Consider the following 13,161-nt stretch of genomic DNA (forward strand, 5'->3'; position numbering starts at 1 on the left):
TGTACACTACCAACTTCTTGTTGTGTCCTCACATGTCAGAGAGGGTGAGAGAGCTCTGTGAGGTTAGTTTTAACAAGGGCACTAATCCCATTCACTAGGGCTTCACCCTCATGACTTAATTACCTCCCAAAGACCCTACCTCCTAACATCATTACATTGGGGAGTAGGGTTTTCACATAGGAATTTGGTGTCGGCGGGGCGGGGGGGCACATTCAGTCCATAAGAGATGTAAATTTTTGATCCTTGTTCCTTTTCAGGTGACCTGTTTCTCTCTGAGCCTTTTAAAATTTGTTTCCTTGTCTTTATTTATTAAAAAATTGTTTTTAACTTGAGAGACAGAGAGAGAGAGAGAGAGAGAGAGAGAGAGAGAGAGAGAGAGTGTGGGGGGGGGGCTGGGACAGAGAGAGAGAATCTTAAGCAAGCTCCATGCTCAGCATGGAGCTCGATGCAGGGCTTGATCCCATGACTCTGGGATCATGACCTGAGACCAATTCAAGACAGACACAATTGATTGAGCTACTCAGGTGCCTCAAAAGATTTTATTATTTTTTTAAGTTTATTTTTGAGAAAGAGTGTGTGTGTAAGCATGAAAGGGGCGGGGGGGTGGGGGAGGAGAGAGAGGGGGGGAGAGAGAGAGAGAGAGAGAGAGAGAGAGAGAGAGAGAGAATCCCAAACAGGCTCTGTGCTGTCAGCATGGAACCCAGCTTGGGGCTGCGCCCATGAATCATGAGATCATGACCTGAGCTGAAATCACGAGTTGGACACTTAAATGACTGAGCCACCCAGGCACTGCAAAAAATTTTAAGTAGTCTCTACACCTAATGTGAGGCTTAAACTCACAAACCTGAGATCAAGAGTCGCATGCTCTACCAACTGAGCCAGCCAGGTGCCCCTCTTCCCTTGTCTTTAATATTGTGTCTAGATGTGGGTTTTCCCCTTCCTTTCTACTTGGCTTTTTCTGAGCCCACTTATTTTTTTAATGTTTATTTATTTTTGAGAGAGCAAGTGAGCGAGAGAGTAAGCATGAGTAGGAGAAGAGCAGAGAGAGAAGGGGAGACACAGAATCTGAAGCAGGCTCCAAGCTCTGAGCTGTCAGTACAGAGCCAGACGTGGGGCTCGAACTCACGAACCAGGAGATTATGATCTAGGCGCTTAAGTTGGACGCTTAACTGACAGAGCCACCTAGGCTCCCCTTTCTGAGCCCTTTTAATAAAGACCTCAGACTGTATCCTTTGATTTGGTGACATTTATCTCCATTATTCCTTAAAATATTTTTTGCACTCCTAATATTTCTCTCTTGTGAGGCTCAGTATTACCTGGATCTTGGCATTCCTACACATACCCTCCATACTGCTTTTCTTTTACACATTCAATCTCTTTTTCTGATGCCTTCCGGAAGAAGTCCTTAATCTCATCTTCAAATGCACTTAGTTTAAAGCTATGTCTGTATCGAATCCTTCCTCAAAGGAAGATAGCAGCAGTATCAAATAAGAACAAAATATAACAAAAAGCACTAACAAGAAATATTAAGTGTGAAAAAGGAAATAAAGAACACATGGAAGTTGGTACCTTGACAAAAAATGGTTTGGAGTAATGCGAATAAAGCATCATTGGGATTGTTCAAGAAGGAAAGGTGGTGATGAAGTGAGTATAGATTAACACTTGTTAAGGATTTTTTGTTCTACAGGGTGTAAAAAAAATGGAATGGTCAGGTCTGGCAGGGTTTAAAAATGGGAAATTAAAAGGATGCCTGGGTGACTCAGTCAGTTAAGCATCTGACTCTGGATTTCGGTGCAGGTCATGATCTCACGGTCATGAGATTGAGCCCTGTGTTGAGCCCCACTTCAGGCTCCGTGTTGGATGTGGAGTGTGCTTGATTCTCTCTCCTCCTTCTGCCCCTCCCCTGCTCACGTTCTTTCTCTCATGCATGGGAGGTATGCATGCAAGTGGGAACAAGCCAAGTGAGCAAAAATGACTCAGGAAATGTGGTGTTAATTATAGAATCTTTTGACTAGTAGAAAGAATGGTTATAACTAGATAAAATAGCTAGACGGTAGAGATGGTTCATGTTATAAGAGGGAAGGAAGTTCTACGGATACAGATATATTGTTAATAGATTTGAAGGGTGAGAAAGTTTCCCTAGTGTTTCCATTTTCTCAATGAAAGAAGAAACAACCTGAGAGCAAGAAAGAGAGGGATTGAAGGTCTGAATAAAGAGGTGTGAAATGCTTGTTGGGGAGAGGTTAAGTGTGAATTGACCAGGAAAATGTATAGGATCCTCACACAATGCTGTGGGCCCTTGATTTTCAGGGTCATAAATTTCAAGTGAAATTGGAACCAGCATGGCTGGTTTTTTCTCTATCCCTGTTCAGCTGCTTAGGTACAGATGCAGCATAGTTGAAGTAGTTGGATACAAACAAGATTTGAGTTTTCAGTTTAGAGGGACAAGAGAATTAATGTATATGCAAAGAAAATGAAGCCTATGCAAGATAGAGGAAAGTGAGGGACTTATAGACAAAGAATAGGGGAGAGAATCAATTGTCTGGAGATCCTAGTTGAGTCAAAGGATTGGTTAGGCATGACTGAGTGACCTAGAAAGAGGTGTGAGTAGCATGCTAGAAGCTGAGGTTTTTGGAGGTAATGATAAGATCTACAGCAGTGTTTTCAAGCTACAGGTTGAGTCCCATTAGTAGGTCAGTTTGGTGGATCAGTTTCTAAATTAACACTTTAAATCCGCTACACATTAGAATCATCTAGAGAACCTAAAATTAAAAATTAAAATGCCCACACCTAATTCCCAGAGATTCTGATTTATTTGGACAAGTGTAGGGTTCAGAAATCAGTTTTTCATTAAAACTGTCCAGGTAACACCAATGCAGGCCTGGTCAATAACCACTGTTCCAAGATAGTGAAATTAAAAAGACTGATGATAGAATAAAAGACAGTAAATCTTCTAAGAACTGGGGAGAGGGGGAGATCAGATGTGTGGTAAGTTGCAATAAGGTGATGTGGCAGGTGGCATAGTCAATGTAGTTAAGGTTCTCAACACAGAGCATATGAAAGAAAAATGTAAACACACAAGCCTGTTCAATCATTTTGTACATGGATTTCAAACAGAAACTTTGACTTCATTTCTTGAACTAGAAATAAATCAAAACCATTAAAAAAAAAGTATCTCACACATTAAGTACAAGGATTTACCCAAATCCTACCATGATAAAGTTTGAATTGTTAATTTTAGAGTTAAGATTATTGCTAAAATTTAAGAAAAAACTATTTGTAAGAGAAAATAAATTGACTGGAAAGTTTAATGGAAAATCTATGTCAAGCGTAATTTAAAAAATTTTAAAACAAATTAAAAACATCTACAAATGGTGAGAACATTCAGTATTTTAAGATAAAACTAATTTAGGAAAATTGTAGTAACATGGTTAAGAAAACAATTATGGCAAGCTACACATTTTTAAATTACGAAAAACATTAAAAATAAAATATTTAATAAAATAGGCTTTGCTATTGCTTTGGGAGAAAAGGTGGGAATATTTTTTATTTTATTTACATATATTTATTAAAAGATTTTCCATATGACATTGCAAATTAGTCCCATTTCTCTTGTATTTTGCTATATGAATTCACACAAAGGAGATGGAATACATAAAATTACAAATATGGTAGAAAAATAAACCACATCACACTCAAATACACAGTGAATTATTGCAAATGGCATATACCATATCCCAGACATATAAGGCATATTAGTTTTAGAAAAGAGCAATGCCCAACCCCAGGTACACACAAACACACATACACAAATTCCACTGTGTTAAAACCACAAGAGGAAACAAACTGTATCATAACCAACTGGTCTTCCACTTTCTTATGTTCATTCTTAAGTTCTTCTTTTTCAATCATAATGAAACCTACCAAGAAAAGGATTTTCTCCAAATGTGTATGGTTCAAACACGATTAGTTTTTGAATCTGACATTCTATTTTGTACTTCTGTTCTTTTATTAATGTGTGTATATATATACATATTTAGATATATCTAAATTCCTTAAAACTACAACCTTGAAAAATAATTGTAAAAAGTTGTTTTCTATTTACATGCCACAGTTCAGTGTTTACATACTATTCTGTAAGACTAATAAATTACAACATACAAGTTTAGAAGCAAAAACTGGTATTATTGAATGTATACTGGCATTTTAACAAAATCTTTTACTATATTTACCCCATATACTTTTATGGTCTGAATTTTTTTCTTAATACAGGGAGGAATTTTATTTACTGAAAAAGTGTCCCAAATTTCTGTTCTATTGTTTTACAAAATTCTGAATGTGGCTTTTAGTTTGATTTTGATAGAATTTGTATTAAGTGAAGAGTCCATGTGATAACCAAAATAATAAAATATTGCATATAATATATAAATGTATCTTTCCCATCACAGTTCTTCAAGTTGACAATAACAAATGATATACGGCAATTATTATTTTATCAAGACCTCTGCTATTGTGAAAATAGACCTGAATATATTACCCTTGATGATAGACAGCAAATTGGTGAACAATTTTACATTTAGAAGAAAAAGCATGACAGCACAGCATCAAGATTGATAATCCTATATGAATGTATTAAAGATATGGGTTATAAACACAGGCATGAAAACTGAAAACACTTTGAAAATAAGTATTGTAAGAATATTTATATACACATATGGCTCATTATGAAAAAGATTATTAAAGCATAATGTGAACAATACATTATATTAATTCACAGTATAAACACACACTTTGAGGAGCAATTTAAGTGAGGAATAATATAAATATAGATATAACATTAGCACTATTAATACCTATTTTGTTCTGTCATATATATAAAAATATACACATAGATATGGCTCTTTTAAACCAAAATTTTTATATAAATATTCACTGATTTAAATAAAAGTTGACAGAGGTAGAATTTGTGTCAATGTTCATGATTTTCAAGAACAAGTACTTCAAATATTTCATTACTGTTCTGTCCTTTAAAAAATCCACAGAGGTAACTCATTGAAAGCCACCATTCTGAAAAAGGGGGGACAGGAAAGGGGAGTTAAGAGAAAAATGATAAACAAAAATTACTTGATAAATTCACAAAAAACTAAGAGACTGTTTTCAGTTTTAACCAAAATTATAATCTCTAATAAAGCCTTTGCCCATAATCAAGTTATAGTTAACAGCTCTATACTTCAAAATATATTCCCCTCAGATCACCCAAGCACATCAAAGCATATGAGGACTAAATGAATGATACAGAGTGAAAAGAAAGGGGTAACACAGGATGTTAACTGAGAAAAATCACTCAAAATGAGGAATAATATGATGTCTAAGTTAATGTACAAGTACTGTAAATTGTGTCTGAGTCTTAAAACAGCATATTATGGACAAATATTTTTTACCTTATGTGCTATCTAATCACCACCCCAATTAAAACACACACACACACACACACACACACACACACTAAAATATGAAAAATTCCACAATGGAAACATGTGATGAACTGATAACTATTTTATTTATTTAAATTAAAAAAAATGTTTAATGTTTATTTTTGAGACAGAGAGAGACAGCACAAGCTGGGGAAAGGCAGAGAGAGAGGAGACACAGAATCTCAAGCAGGCTCCAGGCTCTGAGCTGTCAGCCCAGAGTCCCATGCGGGGCTCAAACCCATGAACTGTGAGATCATGACCTGAGCCAAAGTTGGACGCTCAACTGACTGAGCCACCCAGGCACCTGATAACTATTTTAAAATGGCATTTTTGAGGAGCACATGGCTGGATCCATTTAGTGGAGCATGTGGTTCTTGATCTTGGGGTCCTGGTTTCAGGCCCCACATTGGGCATAGTGATTACTTAAAAAATAAAACAAAAAATAAATCATCTCTTGTAAAATTCCAAATGTAAATACTATCTCCTGGCAGAAGGAAAGAAAAGGAGAAAGGAAAGGAGAAAGAAAAAAAAAAAAAAGAAAAGAAAAATAAAAAGAATAAAATGGCATTTTGAAAATACTTTTAATGATTAGATGCTCTCAACAATTTATTAAGGGGAAAAACCCCAAAGAACAGAACAAAACAAAATATAAGATAGGATAAAAAATTATTTTGAGTATGATCTCTATTACAATTATATATGTATGGCTATGAATGTGTGTGTATATTTATTACAAATCAAACAAGAAGGAAGTATATACCAAAATGCTAATTGATATTTTCTCTGGGTTATAGGATTAAAAGTGATTTTGACTTGAACATACATTTTCACAACAGCCAAGAGATAGGAGGAACCCAAGTATCTACCAACTCATAAATGGTATATTCATACAGTGGAATATTGTTTAGCACCAAAAAAGAAAGAAATTCTGACACATGCTCCAATATGGATGAACCCTGAAAGCACTGTAAGTCACAAGGACAAACACTGTATAGTTCCAATTATATGAGTTAAACAGAGTAGTCAAATTCACAGAGACAGAAATTGTAATGGCAGTTGCCAGGAGCTGTGGGGAGGGGAGACTGGGAGTTAATGTTTATTTCATGGGTAGAGTTTCAGTTGAGGAAGATAAAAAAGTTCTGGAGATGGATGAAGGACATTATTTTTTCACAATAATGTGAATGTACTAATTGTCAGAGAAATGTGGACTTAAAAATAGTTAGAATGATAAATTTGATGTTATGTATATTTTACCACAATAGAAAAAAAACGTTTAAAAAACTGATTTGGGGGGGCACCTGGGTGGTTCAGTCGGTTAAGCGTCTGACTTCGGCTCAGGTCATGATCTCGCAGTCAGTGAGTTCGGGTCCCGCATTGGGCTCTGTGCTGACAGCTCAGAGCCTGGATGGAGCCTGTTTCAGATTCTGTGTCTCCCTCTCTCTCTATTCCTCCCCCACTCACGCTCTCTCTCTCTCTCTCTCTCTCTAAGATGAATAAAGGTTAAAAAAAATTTTTTTTAAGTGATTTTGGTGTCCTTCTTTATATTTTTATATTTTATGTTTTCTCGCTGAGGATGTAGTAGTTAAACACAGAATTACTATATGACCCAGAAACTCTACTCTTAGTTACTCCCAGAAGATTTGAAAACAGGTACTTGAACACCAATGTTCACAGCAGCATTATTCACAATAGCTAGAAGGTGAAAACGACCCAGGTGTCCATCAACTGATGAGTGGACAAACAAAATGTGGCATAAACACACAAAGGAGTATTATTCAAGCATAAAAAAACAAACAAATTGTGTCAACATATGAGTCCTGAAAACATTATGCTAAGTAAAATGAGCCTGACACAAAAGGACAAATACAGTATGATTTCACTTATATGAAAAGCTAGAATGGGCAAGAGACAGAAAAGTAGATTAGAGACTTTCAGGGCCTGGGGAGGTAGACAGGGGACTGAAGAATTATGGCCTAAAGGATATAGAGTTTCTGTCTGGAGTGATGAAAAAATTTTGGAAATAGTGGTTTTGGTTGTACAACATTATGAATTTAATGCCACTGAGTTGCACACTTTAAAAACAGTTAAGATAGCAAAGTTCATGTTACATATATTTTATCACAATTAAAAAGTGTTCTAATTTGGGGGGTCTGGCTGGCTCACTTGGTGGAGCATGTGACTGTTGATCTCAGGGTTGTGAGTTTGAGCTGCATGTTGGACATAGAGATTATTTTAAAAAAAAAGTTTAAAACAAACAAAACAGAAGGTTTTCTAAATAATCACAGCTTTAGAGATTGCTAAATCCAGCATGTTCTAAATCAGTGGTTCTGAAAGTATAATATGGATATCTCTGGAGTCTCCAAGACCTTTTTTGAGCATCTATAAGGTAAAGCCTATTTTCATAAAACCAAAGAATTATTTGTTTTTTTCACTCTTATTCTCTCACAGGTACACAGCAGAGTTTTCCAGAGGCTACATAGTGTGAAAAGCCAGGTAGTAAATATTTTAGATTTGTGGGCCACGGGGTCTCTGTCACAACTACTCAATTCCACCTCTGTAGGAAAGCAGTCTTAGACAATGTGTAAACAAACAGGTGTGGCTATGCTAGATTTACAAAAATTGGCAGTGGAGTGGATTTGGCCCACAGACCTTAGTTTACCAATCTCTGGTCTAAAATGCAGCTGTGAATCCAGTATGAGAAAATGTATGTGTCACAACTGTTACAAGGCTTTATAACGAGAAGCTGAACCTCCATCTAATCACATTCAAATTAATGCAGCAGCTTAGAAGTTGTGAGGACACAGTGATTGTAGCCAGCACTGAGAAGTAGTCCTCAAAGTGAAAGAGGAAAATGCATGTTTTAGTCAAACAAACACACACAAAAGAAAAGTACAGCAATCAGGACTCATTTAAACCTATGCCCTACAAATACCAATAAAACCTGGCGGATCAGTATGTCAAAACACACTACATAATTAATGTTCATAATGAGAATTCTGAGTCATTGAGGAAATGCTTAATTATCTTCTATATGCTTCTACTTAAAATAAGGCAAAGAAATGCATATTTTTAAAAAAGAATGACTTTACTATTTCTGTCAGCAAGCCTGCATTTTGCGGTCAACCTACCTTTCAAGCCCTGGTCCTGCAGGACTTCTTTCCCATTCATTCCCATCTCCAATGAATCAGCACATCCCTTTGACCCTTCTTCTGTTAAATGTATCCTACCTCTTTACAACCACTTTTCTCTGTCTACTCAAGCTTGAACATATGCATGTCCAGTGACCCAACAACTTCACTCCTACGTGTATACTCAAAAGAAATGCACACATCTGGTCACCAACACACAGGTACTAGAATAGAATGTTCATCGTTAACTCTACAATAGCCCAAACTGGAAATTACCAAATGCCCATCAACAATAAAATGGGTAAATGGACTGTGGGGAGTTCATGCAATGTAATACTATGCAGCAACAAGACTGAACAACCTACAAGAACACACACCAGTACGAATGAATCTCACAGATGTACTGTGGAGGAAAACAAGCCAGAAATGTAAGATTTTGTTTAAGAAGTGTCCAAAAACAGGCAAAAGAAATCTATGTTTTTAATAGGCAGAATAGTTACTTCTGGAGCAGGGCTTATAAGCAGGAGAGAGCCCAAGAGGGATGTGTTTTGTTTCTTGATCTGGGTGTAGGTTATTCACAGGTGTATTCAGTTTGTGAAAACTCACTGAGCTGTATGCTAGGATACGGCACTTTTCTATATATATGTCATTTGTTTTTAAAATTTGTCCTAGCTTTCAACATTATTCCACAGATCCTGAACTGAATATACTGTTCCTCTCATAGCTCTTTCTGGTCTCTGCCTCTCATTTCTATCTTCCCCAATATGGCCCAAATATAGTTATGAAGTTAATCCACCATCTTAATCCCTCCCTTGTACCCATATTATACACAGAAGCACCTTCAACGGCTCCCCTTGACTTACAGAGATAAGACTACAACCTCTAGTTGAGCCTCACATTCAATATACCCTCTGTGTCCCACCCTGCCTGCCATGCCTTTCTCCCTCATTATTCCCTGACAACCTGCCATTCCTGTCAGATTGAGTCTACTGTGTCATGTGCATTCCCATTTGTACACTGTTGTCTATACTTTTACCACCTGTTATTTGTATGTTGAATTTGGCACTTCATCAAGTGTTACTGTGTGATATCTCATCCTGTCATTTAATATTTTGCTGTGGATGCCTTTTCTTCTTTAATTGAGGTATAATCTACATACATTAAAATGCGTGGACTGTTAATGTTCAGGTCAATGAGTTTTTACAATTGTATATACCGGTGCAGCCATCACCAAGACGCAGAACCCTTCATTACTTCACAAAATTCCCCTGATCACCTTTGTAGGCAATCTCCCCTGATCACCTTTGTAGGCAATCTCCCCTCCCTCCACACTGAAAACTACTTTCTGAATTTTTATAATTACAGATTAGTTTTGCTTGTCCTAGTGTTGCATACTTACCTTTATGATAATTAACAGCTTATATGTTCAGGAGAATGTAAAGGAGACCTCAGAGTTGAACTAAGGGGTGGTGTGGGAAGACCATGTCGACGCATCTCTTGGATTGCTCTTTCTCTGTCAGTAAAGATCAAGGAAGAGATTATACAATTAAGTGGTATACAAAATATACGATGTTGTGATTTTTACTGATTAATTTCTCCTCAATTAACTAATGAGTATTTCTACTAAATTTAAATGCAATGTTCTTATAATTTTTAAGTAGTGAGTAAAAGATTTCAATGAAAGGAATATGTACTATAAGAGGTTGTTCAAAGCCCCTCTGAATACAGATTTGCAAAGTTGGTTCCCACCTCTGCCCCTTCCTTTCCCACCTCTTCTTGAACATAAATCTAGCTTCTTCCTTCTTCCTAAAAACTCCCAAAGTCAGAAGTGAAATAACCCTTTTCTCTACTACACCCTCCTCCCCTGTGTCTGGGTCAGCTCCACAAAGCATGGTGACTGTGTTTCTACTTCTTTTGTGGGCTATTCAGGGTCTCTGGCCTAGACTTTCTGCATTATATTCCTCAGTATCCAAGATTTCTACTTAGTTGGGTATTTCACAAACTATTTTTTCATTACGAACCCCCTTAAAGAAACTTTTTAAGATATTCCCTCCCCCCAAATTATCCACTCTTCCCAATGAAATTTTAACATATAGATATGTTATTTATGTACTGAGGTCCTCTGGCAGGTTACGAGTCATTGTAATACCTAAAGTTTTTTTGCCACTCCCTCAACCCCCAAGAACCAATATTGTTCCCTGGGGTGGCGATAATGGCACTTTAAGAATGCATAACCTAGTTGGATGATAAGGAAAAGGAGATGTCCTGTTGGCCTACGTTTCTTCGGGGACCAGGAACAAGGGAAGAAGAGGAATTAAGGGGGTCTTATAGCCCTAAGCAGTAGGAGCCCCCTTGGACTGGAGAGAATTTAAGTTATCATTAAGAAACAGAAATCATGTATGTACAGTTTAGCACACTGAGAAACGAAATCTTCTCAATTACGAGAAATTAGTAACACTGATTTTATGTATTGATGCTTTTCTTCATTTCTCAGGCTTCCTTTCTCTTTGAAATCATAAATATCGATTTCCTAGCAAATTTTGTCTATACTACAAATGGCATATCTTTCAAAAGTTTTGATGCAAATAGAAAGTAAGAGAAATAAAAAAACTGACCCGATAAGCAGCAATTTGACCACTATTTGCGTACGAAATCTCAGGAATGTTTATGTCTATGGTATTAATACAGCAAGAAAGAGTAATGAAAGAAAGGTAGCTTGACAATTGATTTGCAAATTAGACTTCAATTTTAGCTGTGAAAGCAAGTTTCATCCCTGTTTGTGGCACTTGGAGATTAAGGTTTTCAATATACAAAGCAAATGAACTGAAATAAAAGTGAGTATGAAAATTAGAAAACTACTAAGCGGGAGGGAATATACTGTATATAAGAGCATGGGGTTTAAAATTAAACAGATCTGTCTTTATTTCAAAATTTTATTTATCTTTTTAATTCACATTTAGTTAACATAAAATGGTTTGTTAGTTTCAGGTGTATAAGATATATTTTGATTTTAGTTTTGGCTCTGCCATTTATTATTTGTGTGACTTCAGTTTCCTGTAATATATGCATAATAATAGATTATTAGTAGCATTAATCAGATATGTATATGGTATCTGGCACATACTTATCAATTGCTCTTATGATCATCATCACTTTTGTGATGATCTGTATTTGGAGTTTCCTATTGGACCACATTGTGCTTTTTTTTTAATTTTTATTTTTTTAATGTTTATTTATTTCTGAGACAGAGAGAGACAGAGCATGAGTAGGGGAGGGGCAGAAAGAGAGGGAGACACAGAATCAGAAGCAGGCTCCAGGCTCTGAGCTGTCAGCACAGAGCCCGACGTGGGGCTTGAACTCACAGACCGTGAGATCATGCACCCGGGCTGAAGTTGGACGCTTAACAGACTGAGCCACCCAGGCGCCCCATTTTTAAATTTTTTTCAAAGTTTATTTACTTAAGAGAGAGAAAGAGAGAGAGAGAGAGCGCACGAGCAGGGGAGGGACAGAGAGAGAGGGAGACACAGAATCTGAAGCAGGCTCCAGGCTCTGAGCTGTCAGTGCAGAGCCTGATGCGGGGCTCGAACCCACAAACTGCGAGATCACAACCTCAGCCGGAGTCCGATACTTAACCGACTGAGCCACCCAGCAACTCCAGTTTGGGGTCTTGTAGCATCCTTACTCGCCTGTTGATTCCCTATTATATTCTTTCAAATAATGCCCTGATTTTGCCCTGAGAAATGCTATAGAAAACATGTAGACAATATTTGCTACTTTATTTACTGTAAGGATATTATCTCCCACAACACTTTTGACTTTTTAGGAAGAAATATCAGAAGAAGTTTATTTATTTATTTTTTTAATTTTTTTTTTTTAACGTTTATTTATTTTTGAGACAGGGAGAGACAGAGCATGAACAGGGGAGGGTCAGAGAGAGGGAGATATGAAGCAGGCTATTCACAGAATATGAAGCAGGCTTCAGGCTCTGAGCTGTCAGCACAGAGCCCGACGCAGGGCTAGAACTCATGGACCACAAGATCATGACCTGAGCTGAAGTCGGCTGCCTAACTGACTGAGCCACCCAGGCGCCCCAGAAGAAGTTTATTTTTGTATGAACACTGAAAGAAAGTTGGCTATTTTTAAGTCCTATTAAATCTTTTTTGGGACAGGGAATAAATAAAAACACTGTCCAATGCACAAATCTTTTTCTTACCGTTCATATCTTTCAGTTGAAATCTGCCTTTTCATAGAATCATGATCGGTTTGTAACTGTGTCACTTTAGCCCGAAGCATGGTGTTTTCCCGGCCTAGACTAGTTCTTAAAAATAAAATTTAAAAATAAATAAATAAATAAGTAACAAATATGTTGTTTTGTAGAGTCTAGTGCTATGGAGTTTTGTTTTTGCTAGTAATAAATACAAATGGAGGTGATAATTAGGACAAGAAAAGAACAAGTCTTTTTAACACTACTTTTCTCAACTTCAGGAGCTTCTATCACTAAGTTTTCTTTCGTTCATTCATTCATTCATCTTATTTATTTAACAAACAGTTAAACTAAA

General features: G+C 36.8%; 1 protein-coding gene across 1 annotated transcript in view; it reads right to left on the reverse strand.

Moving 5' to 3' along the window:
- Positions 1-3,520: 3,520 nt before the first annotated feature.
- CEP135 (centrosomal protein 135) overlaps positions 3,521-13,161 on the reverse strand; it is a 70,402-nt gene continuing 60,761 nt past the window's right edge. The window contains exons 24-26 of the mRNA XM_043604498.1: positions 12,816-12,920; positions 10,002-10,115; positions 3,521-5,067 (exon numbers count right to left, since the gene is read on the reverse strand). Of these exons, the coding sequence (XP_043460433.1) occupies positions 10,013-10,115; positions 12,816-12,920 (208 nt within the window). The 3' untranslated portion in view covers positions 3,521-5,067; positions 10,002-10,012. The remainder of the gene's footprint in view (positions 5,068-10,001; positions 10,116-12,815; positions 12,921-13,161) is intronic.

The sequence above is a fragment of the Prionailurus bengalensis genome, chromosome B1, assembly GCF_016509475.1.
Source record: "Prionailurus bengalensis isolate Pbe53 chromosome B1, Fcat_Pben_1.1_paternal_pri, whole genome shotgun sequence".
Classification (NCBI taxonomy): Eukaryota; Metazoa; Chordata; class Mammalia; order Carnivora; family Felidae; genus Prionailurus; species Prionailurus bengalensis.